Raw genomic sequence first — 17,905 nt, 5'->3', positions numbered from 1 at the left:
TTTCACACAGATTTTGTCTTATATTCTTCTGGATTATCTTTTCTACCCAGATTTAGCCTGACTTAAGATAGTATTTTTTTTCCTAACACTGGCTCTTTGCAGAAATTATTATAACATGGTTTATAAATGCATTTTTTCCTACTCAGATTTTCACCATTGTCTGTGCTGCCAATAACAGATGTTCTGCTGCGGTTTTGTTGTCTGTCCTTTTCAATCATACCCAGTGGTTCTGTATTGAAATAATCCTCCACAATTTGAGAGAAGGAGGACAACTTCACTTTATACTGGCTACTATTTGTGACAGGCTTTTTTTTTTTACTTTCAGCACTTTTAAGTTTCCAGATGTGCCCTATTTAGTGAATGCTACTGGCAAATGGGATTTTCCTCTCTGTTCCATCTTATCAGGATTAACCTTTAATAGTTAAGATAATGCTTAAGATATTTCCAGGAACAGGGATGAGTCAGATACCATTATATTTTTGCTATAAATTTTTTGAAGGATATTGTGGAACAAATGGCTAAATTATCCAGTTTGTCAGGAAAGCACATGAATAATGGAGGACATGAAGGAAGGCAATTAATAAAAGGATGTGTTTGCTTTGAGATTCTTTGGCATTCCTACCACCCTTAATATCTCCTGATTTTTTCCTTTATGTTGTTCTTTTATTTCATGTTAGCACTAAAGCACTGAGTGCTTTGTCTTGTAAAACAAAAAGCATGATCTTTGGGACGGGTGGTTAAAGCACCAGAGGAATGCACAAACACCATAATTGTCTCCGGATCTTTAAAGGATCAAACTTTCTCCCTGGAGTTTTCCAGAACTTATTCCATGATAGCCAAGAGAAATTTAAAGATTTGGCCCTGAATTTCTACCCCACACTTAGGGATTTCATAGTGATCTAAGTATATTATGTAGCAAGGAATTTTATCTTTAGAGATATCATCTACTTAGCTGAGGCATTTGTATTGCTCTGTTTCTGTAATATTAGTATGATCACAGGTTTTAATCAATGCATATTCACATATCAAACACATAGTTGTTTGATAAGGAGGTGCTGTAACGTGCATTTCACAAACGAGCTGAGAGAAGAGTGAACTTAGAGAATGTCCCATGCTTCTGAGCTCTCAGAAGCATACTTACTTCAGTTTGGGTGGGCACTGATGTGCTGGATGCATACTACAGCATCCTTCACATGATCCTTGTCATCTAGAAGTGATGGCATGTAATCTGTGTCAAACTGATACAACAACATAAAATTCTTCCTAGAAAGATTTCAGCTCTGCCTGCCTCAGAAACCAAACAAGGCAATTATAACCATGTGGAGCTGGATCTGAAACCAACCATGTCTTGGCTACTTATCATTTTAAGGCAGATCAGGTAAGGAAGAGGCAGAGGCTGAGTTATTCATTCAAGACATAGCAGGAACACTGGTAAATCAACAAGTAGAACCCACCTTCTGTGTTTGAATCCTAGTTAGTATAACAACTGCCATTCCTCTTTTTCTAGAATTGTATTTAAGGTTAGTCTTAAGGTGGTTTTTTTTTGGTCTACAATAAAACAACAGGAAGTCAATACAAAAATCTTAGAAATGTTTTCTGGGAATATTTCAAGAAACTGATAGATACAAAGAACTGTCAATACATTCAAGAAAAATGTGTCTTGGTCACAATCCTGCAGCTATTTCTGTGTGAACACATAAACTGTGTTCATACATAAGACGGCTCCTCCCCACCATATTATGTACATTTGTGTCTATCGATTTCTACTGTATAGTTTCAAATATTTGCCAAAATATTTCACAAGAGCGTCCAGAACAAATTGTCAAAAACAATTGCTTGATGAAGGATGCTGTAGAACTAATGTCATTCTGTAGTTATTATCTGCAATAAACAGACATCTTTGTAGGCAGATAGTCCTACAAACCAACAGTATAATTAGAAAAAATGTAAACAGCATGTTTTTCTTTTTCAAAGTATCAAATATTTAAATGTACTAAGGAAAAGAGTTCCCTTATTAACCTATCACAGTGACAATTACACCATGCTTCTTTACTGTTTGAACCGTTTGCTCTTTGTGTCTTTCCCATTCCTCATCATCTTTGTCCAGATCAAAAGCTTCTGGATAAATGGGAAGCTTGTCTTTTGGGCATTCCTCATAATAGCTTCGAACATATTTTCCAACAGACCATCCTTTGTATTCCTCAGGCATTTTGCATTCTAGGCCATTGTAGTGAACGTTGTAGTGATGCTTCAGCCAGTAGAAAAGATAATGAATGTTGTAATCACATCTCCAAGGATTCTCTCTCAGCCACAGTATTTTCAGAAAGTAAAGATCTTCCAGTACTCCATATTCAAAATTCTGCAAGCTGTTGTTTGATAGATCCAGCTCCTCTAAGTTATTGAGGCCTGAAAAAGCAGCTGGTCAATAGAAAAATAGTTACTGGTACCTTATAAAGATAACTTGGAAAAAAAACATTCATATCTGTGACAGGAAAAATATGCATATCTACAACAGGAAAAACATCTTTATAATTATACAGCTATTGCTGCTTTTTTTTTTTTTTTTTTTGTCTAAAGGCTACAAAAGGACTTCTCAAACACCGAACTTTGAAATATGGCATGTTCCTTCAGAAGTGAGAAATATTAGGGGAGTGGTAGTGCTGGTAAAGCTGTAAAACACTTCATGGGTCTGCCTGAGTGTAGAACAGAGACAATGGAGGTGGATGAATGCCTGATTTGCTTATTGAATCCTACTGTTATTGTCATGGTACAGAAGTAGGAATATGGAAACTTAATATTAGACAATGTGCAGGGCCAGTTGTTTTTTTATGCATATAGGTGTTTATGTGCATGTATAGAACCTTTAAATTTAAATTAATATTTTAAGATTTGGAACACAGTACACATGGAGATGCATAATAATGCTTGTGAGTTTCATTTCAGAGGGCAGTTCCTACTTTTTGCAAGGATATTATTGCATTTAATGGCAGAAGTCTTAATTTAAATAATTCAACTCTGTAATGTTAAACCTCTTAAGTACCATTTTACTAATATTACCACTTTCTGTTGCTGTTTAATTGCCAAGACGGTACTAGATAAGGCTTCTTATGCTTGATACACTTTCCCTCTCTCTCTCTTCCCCCAGCTTATGTCTGCTTTTATAATTAAAACCCAAATACATATAGGCTATAAGCAAATTGCCAATAAGGATACTTGAGTTCTAATAAAATATAACTTCAAAGCAATTATATGTAGTGATTTTTAACCAAAAAGAGTTTAAATCCTTTTGGTTTGTCTGTTATTTTATTGTCCAATACAATTGAAAAATAGCCTCATCATGTGACATATTTTCTTAGATGTATCAAAGATACTTAAAAAATCATTCAACTACTTAGCATTTTGGAAAACTGTTAGCCTTCAGGTTCCAGAATTAGCTTTTGTACTTGGTTAGTTTAGTGTTAAGAAAGGGCAGCTGAAATGTGTCTTTCTCTACTGATTTTCATGATGAATATATTTCAGTGCAAACCTCTATGAATTAATTGTATGGCATGAAAGGTAAAATTTGGACCAACTTCTAGATTTTTAAATCGTGCCCCCCCCCCCATTTATATCTGATAGAGACAGTATCAAAGTTTATAATTAATAAAAGAGAATTTTTAATGGATATTTAAAATTAATCTTACCAGGATCAATGTATGCTATTCCATTACTGTTTAGATTTAATATCTTCAGTTCACTGACATCTTCAAACTCCTTGGCTCGTAGCTGTCTAATTTTGTTGTTGGACAAATCAAGTTTAGCTATATCTGGAGGTATGTTACCTGGAACTTTCTTTAAATCTTAGAAAATGAAAAAGACATAACTTGTATCAGCTTTAGATTATTCTTACTGTTTAGGTATCACAGTTACATGCCAGACAGAGTATTGTCAGTCTAACAATGTTTCTTGTTTTCTTTCCCTTTTATCCCCTCTACTAGTGCCACCATGTTTTTTTAATTTCTGAATTTCATTGTTTCTTTACTTGTACCTTTACATTTCATGTGGAAATTTTCTCTTCATTAGTGCTTATAGTAAAGCTTCTTTCAGTGTTTTATGTTTTTATTTTAGTAGAACTAGACCATTTGTTCTCACAGGGATAGGGTAAGTAGTGAAGATACTATACTAATAAAGAATGTGTGTGAAGGGCCTGATTGTGTAAAGAAAAGAAAACAGAGTAACTATATAAAAAACCATCCAGGCAGCAGAGTGGCATTCTGTCTGCTTCTCTCTCCTACATGTATCACTGGGATTTCCAAAGTAGCCAAGGACCTCTCAGTCATCAGTGTTCGTATCCTTACAGTGTTCCCTGCAAAAGAGCTTCAGAAAGAACAGTAGCAAGGGCCCATGCTTGAGAAATGCAGACTGTGGTTTGAACCCTGTCAGAGTAATGTTAATAAACCTAATCTCCAGGGTTATTATATTTGTAGAATGAGTGTTCTAATCCTGCACTGTCATTCCAAGAAAATGAGCAGTATCTCTTGTTTGACTGTCTTTGAATGAAAGCAAGTAGTTTCTGGATCTGAGCTGGAATCTCTGTGGTCATTGTACTTCTGAAGTTCTGAAGATGTCTAGTGAATCAGGGATTTTTGAGACTAAAGCAACATATAAGAGTCTTCCTGCCTTATATCTGATTATGAGCACAGCTTTGATATTACAAAAACATCAATATTGTAACTACTCCAGCCTGCTGTGGTTGGATTGCTTCCTGCTTCTGCAGATGTCAAAGTTTCAGGGCCTATTTATTACCAAATGAATGCAAATAATGCTTGAATTTAGAGATGTTTGGCAGTACTAGAAAGCAGATTTTTTTTCAACTGTCCTTGCAAATACAAGTTCTTTGCAGAAAAGCAAACAAACTCCTTTTGTTTCCATTTTTTTTTTGCTTTTTTTTTTGTAAAACAGAATCAAGGGCATAGAGTATTTCATTCTGGAGTACTACAAGGTCTGGCTGGTCTGATGAGAAGTAAGTAAATTATTCAAAAAAAAGAGAACATACACATGGATAAATGTATTTTTAAGATGTTTCTTTCCTGACCTTTCTGACATAAACTGAAGGCTCCTGACCTGTTGTCATACCTCTTTAGACATACTTAGTAGTGGTAGAGTGCTTGTCATTCTGTTCCCTCCATTGTAAAGGAATAATGGATTGCAGCTTTTCATGTCATCTTACTGGTTTAGCAACTGATGCACTTTTTTTTCTACTCTGATTTCTTGTCCACACAGATTTAGAGCAATGTTTGTGTTTTCCCTGGATTTTGTGTGCATTACATTCCTATTTCTGATGAAAATTCCAGTGAAATTGTGCATCCGCTGTACAATATTCATATACAAAGACAGTAAGTACGATGCTTTCATCAAAGATTACCATATGTTCAGAAATACCAAATATCAATGGGATAGCTGCATCCAGCTGTCAAGCATATGCACAGTAGATCTGGTACTTCCAAAAAAGTATTGAAGCATACTCAAGTGTCCATGCTAGGCATGCAGGAAGTTCTGGTTTGATAATACTTAGTTCTTGACCTGAAGGAGGGAGTCCCTGTACTCTCTAGTGTGCTCGTGTAGAGATTGAAATAACTTTATTCCTCCATTATTAGTATTAAAGACAATAAACCATATTTTTAAATACCATAAACTCCTTTGAAACTCCCATGAAGATCAGACGACACTGAATGTTTCTATGAACTTAGAGAAAAAAGTAGCATTTTTCTTGCCAGAAAAATATATGAGTGTGTTTCTGTATTCAGCTCATCTATTTGATACCACTGAGTGGGGAGAGATGTAAAGTCAGTCTTTGCTTATATAAGGATTATAATTTATGGCTGGGTTTTGTTCAATAACAGTTTACTGGAGACATAAAGTAATAGTGATATAATTAAGACCCGATGAAGGATAATTAAGATCATAACATATAATCTAATAATTAAGATCCTATGTACAAGGAAAGGTAAGATAGGTCAATATTTAAAAAATAGTAAATGTTAGCAGGTAAAGCAGCATAAATAATTAATAAAAAAGATGTAGTAGTTGCATGGTAAAAGAAAGAGAAAATTGAGCCAGAGGGACAGGAAAGGAATTTAACATGGTGGGAAAAAGTAAAGAACATAGACCATTTTTATGACATACATAGATAAACTATGTAATCAAATACTGAAATCATGAATCCTTGATATTTAGATATTATCTCCTTATACTGAATTTTGAGCTTGTCTCTGGCATAAAAGTGCAAGAGTAGGGGCATAGTGAGGTTTTTATTCAAAATCAAGTTACTCTTAAATCAAATAAAAGTTCAGCTGAAAAAACATACTGCTGTGATCTGGTATTGCAGGCTAAACTCCACTAAAATTGGGAAAAGGTCTCAAAATGTTGGCTGCTTCAAGCAATGCTTCTTGTTTCAGAATTGTTATGTTAAAGAATGATTCTCTTCTGAATTGTTTTGTTGTTTGCTTTGTTTCATCGTGGGATAAAATATGGGAAATATAAAGCACAAATAAATGTGCACTTTTGTGTTGATATATGCCCCATCTGGTTTACCCTTAAGGCTTAACTGTGGCTCTTAGGGGCCTGAGAAAGATTTAGGGATGGAATGGATCCAAGTGTCTGAAAAACATTTCTTGAAGTCCCTTCAACTTTGAATTGTTTGCTGGGTGCTGGGAGGAAGAACACAGAGGAGGTATTTCTTCATGAACACAAACATACAATTTCTTTCCTTATTAGAAGAAATCTTGCACAGCAAATGTGAAAATGCAGAGGCTTTCCTTTGCAGTCGGGTTCCTTTGGGCATTGAAAACAGAGCTGGCTGCTCCAGTTCTGCTTCACAACTCGCTTCTGACAAAGTTATTGCTATCTTTGTGTTTGTACAATGGAAGAAAGAAAAGACACTCTGTGCTTTTCTTTATCAGTTCAACAGTTTCAGCACAGCTGTAATTTGACTGATTCGTATGTTTACAGTTGTACAATCAGACTAGTAACTTAAGTAATATGCTTAGTTTTTATTCCTGTTGATTTCTGTTAGATACTTACATTAGAGCACTAAGGATTATCTGTGGAATTTGGGCTGCAGAGCAGAGATAAAATGCAGAAAGTATTCCTACTTATTGCTGGTAGTTACAAGAGAAAACCAATTAACAGTATCAGTTTAAGTAAAGCAAGTACTAGTACTACATTCATTTGCAGTAAATAATGTGTGAATAAATGTAGTAAGGATTAAATAAATAGAATATTAAAATCATTAATTCAGTTATAATGACAGATACAAACCTTTTCTTTTGCAGTTCAGAGTTGGCATGGGAAACACATACATGTGGCACAAAGAGGAATCAAATTCTGGTTTGACAGGTTCAGGCTTCTCCCGTTTTATGTTTTTGGGGTCCTGCCTGTCCTCTTCACTACATAGCTGATCAGCTTTTATCTGCTTTAGCTTTTGATTTTTCAGTTCTATTGGGTGCACACATTTGGCATAATTTCCCAAATTCCTGTTTGTTGGAACCTGTAGCATTGTAACAAGGGTTTCTAGTTCACAGCTGCAATGCCAGGGATTATCATAAAGACGTAGGTAGTTTAAACTGGGCGTATAAATAAAAATCTCCTCAGATAAAATCTTAATTTGGTTATGCTGAAGTAAGAGTGTGGTAAGTTTATCCAAACCATAAAAAGCCTCGCTCTCAATTTTTGATATGTCATTCTGTTGTAAATCCAGCGTTTTCAATACTTTGTACTTGGAGAACATATTATTCTTCAATTTACGAATCCTGTTTCTTGCTAGCAGCATATGTTTTGTATCCTCTGGCCAATCAGGTGCCACAAAAACCAATTTTCTTTCCTGACAATCTAGGTATTTCTCATGAAGGTAAGTGTAAATATCACATGTTAGGCCTCGGGCATTGCGCTTAACAGTGCTAGATGCTCTCCTTAAGATGTTTTCCCTTTCATTGTTTCTCAAACTCCTATTCCTTGTCTTCCTACAGTCAGATGTATTACAAAGAAGAAGTAGTAATATAATAGTAACTACTTGCATCCTGACATTCAGCTGGCCCCAGTTATTTTCTGTGACAGCTGGAACAGTTGAAATTTTTCGATAGTCAAAATCAGTGTTGTACAGGTCTGAGGAGGCACAGCTGCAGTGTGTGGGATCCCTGTGTTGGAAGAAAAGTAAAAGATTAGAACAGATGAAATGGGAATTTTCATGGAGGCTTGTATATAATATGCAGTCAAGTACTCAGTCATCACACTACTTGGAACTTCACAAATACTTTGAAGATTTAAGGTCCTATCTCTTTTTATTTGTTTGTTTGTCAGTTTTTATTGACTCTGGTCTACTGTTTTTTGTTTTGATTAAACATGGGAAACTATATGGACAATTTCTCACTAATATTTGTTAGGAGATTCTCATGTGTTCAGGAAAACAGCATCAGGCTGGACCTTTTAGTATTTAAGTTAATCTTGGAAGCTGAGCTCAGATGAGGAGTTTGAAGCTGGTCTTTTCCTACTTCTTGAGTCCTGAACAACAGGAACACATACAGAGTCAGACTGGGGAAAGCCATCCAGTGTCCATCAAACTCCCAGTTTTAATTTGCCCTCAAGGGTGGGCTTGTTTTCAAGTCATTTTCTCAGGACTGTTCACCCCAGTTTTTGGGATTTTGTGCTTTCATCTCAGTAATCTGCTGTGACCATGGGTTCAGGATATTGGCCCAGACGGACTGAACCTGTATGAGGAATTCTTACATTTATGTCATACACTGAGAATTTCAACTGTTCACCTTTAATGTGATAGGTTTTTGAATTTGGTTGGGGTATTTCGTTTTGTTTTGAGTGTGGAGTTTGTTGTTTGGTTTTGGTTTTTTTTAGGTGAATTAAAAAACTTGCAAGACTTAATTTTATCTGTGAATGCCAGGGATTAAATATATGAACTACAAACTTTTTGTATTAATTCTAATTTATACCAGGAAGAAAAATTTTTTCAAATGCTGTGGTTATTTGGGCAGCAAATCTTTCTGATAAAAAAGTAGAGACTTGTGTTCTTAAGTACTTTGAAAATGGAGTTTAGTAGGATTCAATGAAGGAACCATGAAGTTGTCATTGGTTTTCTCCAGTACCAGAGCAAAATGATATATTCAGTCTCAATTAAATTTGATAAACAGGCTTCAAAACTTCACCAGTCTGGGAGGAGGGTTTTGTTGTTATTGTGAGCTTGGAGTTGTCAACAACAATACATTTTAATCCTGTATTGTTTACAACTTCATTTATTCCTTCAGTAGCCCACTTGGGCTCTAAAAGTGTCTCACTAAATTTCTTGGTGTTTTTAAGAGCTTTAATTTGAAAGGTGTCTAAGAATGCAGTCACCATTATATATTTGTCCATTTTTTCTCAGTTTAACATTTTTAGTTTTATCTCGCTTCCATTAATTAATGCTTTTTCATCGCTCTTCCTTGATGGAAAAACAGTGTTTGAATTTGCTTTAATTAATAATTTCTTAGAAAAGGCAATGTTATATGCAAATTTTTCTTACAATAAATCAAAGAATAACATTAATATTTTGTTCAGAAATTATGTTTCTTAATAGATTCATCCATTTATGGGCTATTTCTAATGTTAAGCATATAAAAAAAAAAATTTGGTGTCGTTTGTAGTCACTTTGTAGTGAAGTGTTAATCCGATGTTCTAGCCCAGAAACACACCAATACTTACACACAAGCTTTTAAAAATTACCATAGGTAAAATGCAGCTTAAGAACTTCAAACAAAAATGATTTGGGATAGCCAAACCAGTGGTGCAAGGGCTGGTTTTTTCCCTTTATCAATAGATCTAGTAATTTTATCATAGCAAACTATCAAATTAGTGAGGAATGCTTTGCCCTTGATAGGCTCATGCTGGCTGTTTGCTGTCACTTTTTCATCCTTTGTGTGCTTGGACAGGGCTTCACAGAGGATTTGCTACATAACCTTCCCAGGGACTCAGATGAAGCTGACTGGCCTGTAGTTTCTCAGATCTTCTTCCATTTCCTGAAAATGGATGTGGTATTTCCCATCTTCCAGTCATTAGAAATCTCCTCTGACCGTCATGACCTTTCAAAAATGAGTGAAGCCTCTCAATGACAAGAGACAGCTTTCTTCTTCTTGGATGCACCCTGTCTCATCCCATTTCCTCAGGTGCTCTCTGACATTAACTTCTTCTGCGATGGGGGTATTGCTTCACTCTCACAGACTCTGCTCACAGGCTCCAGCCAGGCACCTGAGAAGCCTTTAGACAAGCCTCAGCTGTAAAAACTGATGGAAAAAAGTAATTGAGTAGCTTGTCCTTGAAGATTAACCACTTTTCCTGGGCCCCTTTGCCCTCCAGGGCTGCCTACCACGAGATCCTATTAAACAGATCTCTTAACTAGTCAAAATCTGCTAGCAAGTTCAGGGTTTTTTCTTCTACCGTTTGTCCAATTTTCTTCTGTATGGATTTTGAACTTCTCATTTTCATGGCTGCAGTAACCAAAGCCACTCAAGTTCATTCAAGTTCACATTCACTCAAGTTCACATTCCTTGACATGTTGAAGAACACATTCCCGAGACCACTTGTCAGTCAGCTGGATCAAGAAATTGTCTTCAACATTCTCTAGAAGTCTCCAGGATTGTTCATGCCCAGCCATATTTTCTGGCAGCAGATATGAGTGACTAAAGTCTCTCATGAGTAACCAAGATAGGCAAGAGTAAGGCTTCCTTCAGCTGCCCAAATGTTTCACCCACCATCTCTTCTTGACTGAGCAGATCAAGCAGTCTGCAGCAGATACCTACCACAATGTAATACTCATAGGTCTAGCTTATAATCATTACAAATAAGCTCTTGATTGACTTGTCACCTATTCCAATGCAAAGCTCCATTCATTCAAGCAATACTTTGCATAGAGTACAGCCCATCCTCACCTTTTTGTGCAGTTGTTCCTAAATGTTCTGGAACCTTTTATTGTACCCCTTCAGTTGTGTATGCTACCCTTCGCATCTCTGGAGTCACAGTGAAATCACAGCTCTGTACCTGTGCATGGACTTTGGTGCCTGCTGGTTGATTCCCAAGTTACAAATATTTGTGTTCAGACACTTGAGATAGAACCCTTTATACTGCTTTTGCATGGAAGGTTTCAGAGATTTTCCTCATCCCTATCCCCCCAGCTTTCTCACACTCCCTGTGCCTTCACTCCCTTCCAGGTTATGGTTATCCTCCATCTACATACCTATTTTTACTGATAACTCCTCTCTCAAATCCTTTGTTGCAGGAATGTATTTCAAAAGCACAGACTTTCCTTTTTAGGGTTGTTTGGTTGGTACTGGATTTCCAGTTATCTGGATTGTCCTTTTGCCTGATAACTGAAGTAGGGCAAAGGTGACCACCACATGGAAAAAGACACAGACTCAACTATTACATTTTCATGTACAAGCACTTACTTTTTGCCTTTGTATTATATTGACATTTACTGTAAAACGTTCATCATACTAGGAGATTTGTTCCCATTATATAAGAATGGAACAATATCAGTAATACATGTTCTGCAGGTCAATAAAACATGGAAGCCTTATAATTACTCAAGTTTGATGTTCCACCTAGAAGGTAGAACTAAACAGGAAGCATTGTGTAAATTATATATTATATTACTGGTTAGAGAAATGTACCAGAGTTCATGGAGAAAATTCACCAGTGGTTTAGATACCAGGATTGGCTGACTGTAATCTTGGTTTAGCAAAATGTGTAAACATGTACGAACCTTCAATCATGTGAAAAGTCCCTTGTGTTCTGTCGGACTGTATAGTGTATGTATCCTTTAAAATGATTAAATGACCATACTTCAAGTGAGTAACAGTAGCATCATGCCTCTCAGTATTCTACTTTGAGGCTTCCAAAGAAAATGGCTGAGATGATGAATATTGGGATGATTTAAAGATATTTACTCATGTTTTTTACCTTGTTACATACAAATATAATTTTAATATACTTCTGGTTTTTTTTTTTATCATTCAGCCTATGTAAATCTATTTAAATCTGTTGTGTAGAGATAGTACTAATGGAACTCTATGACTATTGACAAGGTAAAATTAAAAAGAAAATGAAAGTGTGGTTTTTTAATCCTGAAGGAAATTTAGAGGCATGTGTAATAGAAATACTTTTTTGACTGATTTGCAGGATTCTGTCTGCTATACAAAATGAAATAAATGCCCCATACATTTCACTTAGATAGCAGTTCTTTTATCTTTTTAATTTATTTAAAAATATATGCTAGATTCCCTTATGTGTTGCACAGAGTTTTACAGAAACTTTTAAAAGAAAATGCTATCCAAAAACTTCTTCTGCATGTCCAGTTCCTCATGATGATGCAAGAAGTTTGCAAGTTAGATATGTTCTTAAAAGTTTGTTTTTGAAAGAGAGGATTGTGGATAGGTGCATTGTGTGAGCCAAGGCCTTGTGTGACAACTGTAAAAGAAAGAGATATCCCAAACTGCTATTTGGAAGATCAGTGAGCTGAAGGCAGAGAATTTGCAAACTTACAAAAGTCTGACATTCCTGTTTCAGAGGTATCCCTAGAGACTCAGAGTCTGCCTGGGAGGTAGAATTGCTGGATTAAAAGCTGCCATGGAGGAAAAGAGGCATGCTGTTCACAATAGCAGCCATCACAAAGATCTATAAGGATTTGAAGAATAGCTGTACATTGTTTCTCTTTCCTATGAGGAAAACAGATGTATGTCTTTCAACAACATCCCCACAAAGTTCAGAAACATGTTTGCATAATACATTTTAACTTTGGCTTTTCTTAGTCTGAAATGCCATATCCTCATATAACTAACATTTGTTTTGGCAAAGTTTTGCATTAGTGTCTCCAGTCCTACCACTCATCTCCTCATCTGTATTACTTTTATTATAATCTGTGTTTTCTCGATGTTGGCTGATATTTTGTTCTTTTTAGATTTCCATATATTTATGCTGAAGCTTGAAACATCATTTTTTTGATGTGTAAATAGCAAAGAAAAATTTTCCACTGACAAAATACCTTTTGCAGTTACTTTGTACCTTGTTAATATGACATTTTCCCAGTCACATGTGATGCTTCTGATTTAAAACCATAAGATTACACTCTTTGTATTGATGATTTTTAGACAAAAAGCAAAGCTCATTGTTTCTGAGATTATGGGGATGTACAAAAAAGTTGCTGTCCCGTGAAGAATCTGATAGCAGACAGATTTCATGAACATTTCACATGGCAATCCCAAAAGCATTAGCTCAGCACAGGTCCTGTGTACTATGGTAACTAACACAAAGTGCTTAGAGGTGGCAGTATTGCATTTCATAATGCTGCACATGAAGTTTGCTGTGGTGTATCAGACAACCTTTATTGGAGCAAGGAGCTAGTGAAGTGTAGGGGTCATTTTTTATTCTCTCATACTATTCCATACAAGCATTTTAGCCTCCATATTGTACAAGAGAGATAATCAGCTAAAATTTCCCTCTGAAAACTTCTGTTACATATGGTAGACATGAATACTGTCCATCAGGAGTAAATGTCAGAAGGTGAGTTTGTCAGATTTCTTTAAAACTATCCTGAGATTTCAAATGCCAAAATTAATTGAAAAACCAGTATGACAGGATTCCCGCACAATTTAGCTGTAACACAAACAAGGATTTTTGGTAGTCTGTGTGATTGCTGAGTTTTAAAGAAGATGTTACTTTAAAAATGGAAGAAGAAGGCATGTGTTAAAATTCCCAGATCATAAAAATTGGTCATATGGCCAATAAAGGAAATCAGTTTCTCTTCAAAACTATTATAAGGTTTTGATCACAGTCTTCAAAACGCAGTAAGAAATGCTTACCTGTGTGTTAAATTATGCAGCCTTGCAGCAACATATACATTAAAAAGACTCAGACCTACCAGAGTATTTACCCCAGTCTCTTAATTTAGTATCTGTTTTATCAGATATGTTTGGAAATATACTTCTCCAAGTTTTATTTTTCCCCACTCATTTCTGTGGAATATCACACTAAAAGGCAAAAAGGTTTGGGCTTCTATGAGGAAGGATACTTTTACTTCTGTACTTAATATGAATTAAATATTTCCATTTCAAATAAAAGGCTCCACAAATAACACATGCCTTTATATTCTAATATCTGGTTCTAATGTGCATTGTTGGAGGTTTTTTTGTGAAATGTAGTCTTATACTTAATTTCTTAATATTTTTGTATTATTTTTTAAAAACAGCATTCTTTTACTCTTCCTATCTCTTTGCATTTGTGTTCAGTTCAAGTTAGCAGGTTTCCCCACTCTATATTGAAAGCACAAAGTCAGTTCCAAAAGTCAGTATGCCACTCCTTAAGCAGTCAGCTCCTCAGTGGGAGTTCCCATCTTCTTCAAAATGACTAATTTTGCTGACTTGCAGAGCTGCATGACTACAACTAAATGTCTACCAGAGCAGAAGGTCCTAATTCTAGGTTTTGATTTTCTCTATGCTTTCATTTGTGGTGCTTGTGGTAATTGTTATTTATCCCAGTTAGAAATGTAGTTCAGTCAAATGAATAGTTTTCAGTGTGGTATAAGCCTGCAGATGGAAATTTAAATAAATTCAGAGTATAGATTCTTGATTTTACGGAGTGCTGTTGATTAACATTTTCCACTTACACAATTTGCTTTCTCTTAACGAACGTTTAGTATAAAGAAGTGTTTTCCAAAAGAACTGATCAAAACCTAAAATTGCATGACTCACTTTTGGATAATTCCCTTTTGTAACTCTTTCAATTTTTTCAGTTTCTTTTAATAGTACTCTTCTAAAATAATTACATTATTTGAGAAGTTTTAACTACACATTTCTGCTTTTAATGTCTTTTGATAGAGATCTGGTTTTCATTTCCAGCAGGCAGTGCTTCTAAAATCAATAGCAAAAGCAGTCCAACAAACTTACACTGAAAAGTCATATTTGCAAAGCATGCACAAAGGAGTTCCAAATAGTTAAAAAAGTATGCTTTTGCAGTTTTACTTGAGATAACTTTACAATGTTACTGATTTCATATGGTGAAATATCTTGCACAATAGTGCTATTCCCCAGTAATTTACAACACAATGAGAAGGGGGAAAAGTGCAGCAGAAGGAATGGACTTTCAAACTCCAGCAAGTAGATAATTCTATTTCATATTGAACATCTTTTCTTTACAGTAATTTTCAGAAAACTTTAACTATGGCATTTTATGTTCTTTTGATTCTGTATCATGCCCTTGTAAAAAAATTCTCTCTGTTTTTTTGTGGGTTTTTTGCAAAGCTTCCCCAGTTAACAACAGTAAGTGAGTTTAGCTCACTGTAGAAAATTCACAAAGTTTTACCATACCTGGACTCTGGAAAAGCCTGTCACAAGGTCATCTGTTTGGAAATTCCAGGTTGCGTTCAGGTTTGTAGTTCACGTCTTTCTTTCATAATGTGAAGCAGAGGATCCTTTATATGACTGGCAGCATCCTGCATTCATGGTATACTGAAGTTGAGCAAGCACTGCAGCAGCCTTCCAGGGTTTTGAATTACATGACTACAGCTGTTTAAGTTTTACTGAGGAATAATAGCACTATAGGTTTGGATCACTTCCAGCAAACTGTCAGATCTATAAACAGCTAGTACTTACTGCATAATGAGAACAAGCCTTGCTTTTTGTAGCCATAAATAGACTAATTGTATGTTATGATTAGTTGGGGGTTTATATCTGGAGCTTTAAAAATGCAGTATTTACTAAGATATCAAAAAAATAAAAGCCACTCTGTGCTGGAAAAAAATACAAATTTACAGTTGATTTCCTGAGAAGGAAGTTAATTAAAAAGTGAACTTTTGTTACAGTTTTACATTGGTTTAATATATAAATTGAAGTGGTATTTATAACTGCAATCTAAAAATAGTTATGTTTTGGATTATTGTAGTATCCTACTAAACTTCTACAGAAAACCAGGGTTTTAGAATGCAGTACTGTTTTAGAAACTTTCAAGTATATACTGTACCTTGAAACATACTCCAAAAGCAGTATGAAATGCCAAATTGTAAGACAATGGAAGTCTCCTAATGTTTAAGTAAAGACTCAGACATAAATTTCTTCATATACTGAGAAGATTCTCATATAACAAAATGCATGTGAAATGATAGCGATGGAGTCTGAGGAATATAACAGTTTAACTTTCCATCTAACAAAACCTTTTCAGAACAAAGGATGAGGCAGATGGGACAACAGTCTTGTTCTGATTGCTCTCTACTGAGCATCTGTTTTCTTGTTTATGAGAATCATGCTGAGATTGTTGTGCAGTGACAGTGTGAAATTTGAAATGAGGGCTGAGGTTAGAGGAAAGTTAAGAACTACCTACCTCTGAGTAACTTTTTCAAAATGCCAGTAATTGGTTCTGTTTCCCGAAAGCATCATTCCTGCTTGTTTGGAAGTGTCATCATGAGCCGTAGGGATCTGCCTCTAGAAAGCGTGATCCAGTAGTAGTCAGGGAGAAGTGATCATCATCAAACTGGGAAAACCACAATCCTCCCTTTCCAGAGGACCGTGGGTTTGCTTGCCAGTGTATTTGAGAGCTCAGAAAGGAATTCCACAACTTTCTCCATTTTAGGATACTGGAACAGTGCTTAATGATTATGACCAAGTACTTAAGTGAACATTTAAAACCAAAAAAAACATCGAATTGCATCACAGTTGGATAAAGGATTTTAAAAAGGTTTTTTTCCCCTCACTGGATGAACTAAACCAAAGGGAACTTTTGTAAGGTTAACATTTCAGAATTAGTTGGAAAACTGTAGAGAAGTTATACTATAAACATTGAAATTGTGCTTAAAATATTATATAGGATGTGTGTTTTTCATGTTTTTTCGTGTTTCTTGGTTTTTTCTTTTGTTTTAATATTACAGTTCTTTTTATATGAGTTCTTCTATTGCCACTACTTCTGCAGGATTTGAATATTTATTTAGAAAGCCCTTCTGAAAAATGGGTGATTATGTTAAGGGTTGTGTGATTGGCAACTTAAGGACCAAGGCATTTAATTAGCTCGTTAAAACAGAGGCAGAAAACTGAGAATTAAGCAGACATTTTCGAGTCCATTGTTATAAAACAAGGCCATCTTTTCTTTGAATATTATGTTCTTATGTGGTAATAATACTAGATAAATTGTAGGCATGGGAGTTTTTGCACAAACTCATGGTAATTAAGATTTTATCTGTATGGTACAGATAGTAAATATTTTTATTAATGAATTTCAATGTATTTCTATAAAAATCTAGAGATCCTGTTGATTCTTGCTCAAAAGGTACCCTATTACACCACTGACATTCTCAGAGCCCCACCTAGAAAGCATAAGATATCTTTGTTCTGCTTCTGATGCTGAGCAAGTATAGGTGGAAAATTTTCTGCTTTTAGACACAAAACTGGTAAGACCTAAGGGTATAAAGCAATTGCATATCATGCCTAAAATGTGTTACAGCAGTCTGTCACTTGCTGTGGGTAACAACAGCTGGATAAGAGAACACAAGCCACTGGGAAAAATAAATTTATCCCTTTCATTTCTTGACATCTGCGGGGTGTTCCCCCCACTCCAGCTTAATTGGGAGAATTCTCATTTTGGACAAATTCTGGCTTCTTTGGACATATCAAGCAACAAAAAAGGGGCCATCACTTGGGGATTGAATCTGAGCTATGTTCTTTATTTTTATTGAAGAAGAGGATGATTGTTTATATTTACTGAGTACAAACTTGTGTAACTGAAGAATAGTATAAGTTACACATGCTCTGCTATTTATTTTTAGAAAAATGCTAATTCAGGAATATGTTAATATAAGCTCTTTTTTTGGACACTGGAAAATTAAAAGAAAAATAACATGTGGAGA

General features: G+C 35.4%; 2 protein-coding genes across 4 annotated transcripts in view; one reads left to right on the top strand and one right to left on the bottom strand.

The window, feature by feature from the left end:
- FBXL13 (F-box and leucine rich repeat protein 13) overlaps positions 1–17,905 on the top strand; it is a 66,457-nt gene that overhangs the window by 16,846 nt on the left and 31,706 nt on the right. The window contains 4 exon segments of the mRNA XM_017745885.1: positions 12,051–12,104; positions 12,586–12,587; positions 15,338–15,367; positions 15,370–15,447. Coding sequence (XP_017601374.1) covers positions 12,051–12,104; positions 12,586–12,587; positions 15,338–15,367; positions 15,370–15,447 — 164 coding nt within the window.
- LRRC17 (leucine rich repeat containing 17) lies at positions 1,493–16,617 on the bottom strand. Of its 3 annotated transcripts, XM_008642508.2 has the most exons (6): positions 16,390–16,616; positions 15,381–15,505; positions 11,255–11,387; positions 7,300–8,174; positions 3,684–3,839; positions 1,493–2,418 (listed from the first exon to the last, which is right to left on the bottom strand). In XM_008642508.2, the coding sequence occupies exons 4-6, from the start codon at positions 8,054–8,056 to the stop codon at positions 2,015–2,017; spliced, it is 1,317 nt and encodes a 438-aa protein (XP_008640730.1). In that variant the 5' UTR covers positions 8,057–8,174; positions 11,255–11,387; positions 15,381–15,505; positions 16,390–16,616; the 3' UTR covers positions 1,493–2,014. The 3 variants fall into 3 exon arrangements, with proteins under 3 accessions (XP_008640730.1, XP_017601453.1, XP_008640729.1); XM_017745964.1 differs by lacking the exon at positions 11,255–11,387 and having other exon boundaries at positions 1,493–2,406; positions 16,390–16,617; XM_008642507.2 differs by lacking the exon at positions 11,255–11,387.

This window comes from Corvus brachyrhynchos, unplaced genomic scaffold, assembly GCF_000691975.1.
Source record: "Corvus brachyrhynchos isolate BGI_N302 unplaced genomic scaffold, ASM69197v1 scaffold239, whole genome shotgun sequence".
NCBI classification, from domain to species: Eukaryota; Metazoa; Chordata; class Aves; order Passeriformes; family Corvidae; genus Corvus; species Corvus brachyrhynchos.
The sequence above is the reverse complement of the archived record's forward strand: the minus strand, read 5'-3'. Positions and strand labels throughout refer to the sequence as shown.

Bases quoted from the DNA above. Each gene is read 5' to 3' on its own strand.
- LRRC17 (XM_008642508.2), bottom strand. From the start codon at position 8,056: ATGCAAGTAGTTACTATTATATTACTACTTCTTCTTTGTAATACATCT. The intron at 3,840-7,299 runs GTTTGTATCTGT...TCATTTTCTAAG, and splicing joins TCTGAACTGCAAAAGAAAAG to ATTTAAAGAAAGTTCCAGGT. The intron at 2,419-3,683 runs GTAAGATTAATT...TCTATTGACCAG, and splicing joins AATAGCATACATTGATCCTG to CTGCTTTTTCAGGCCTCAAT.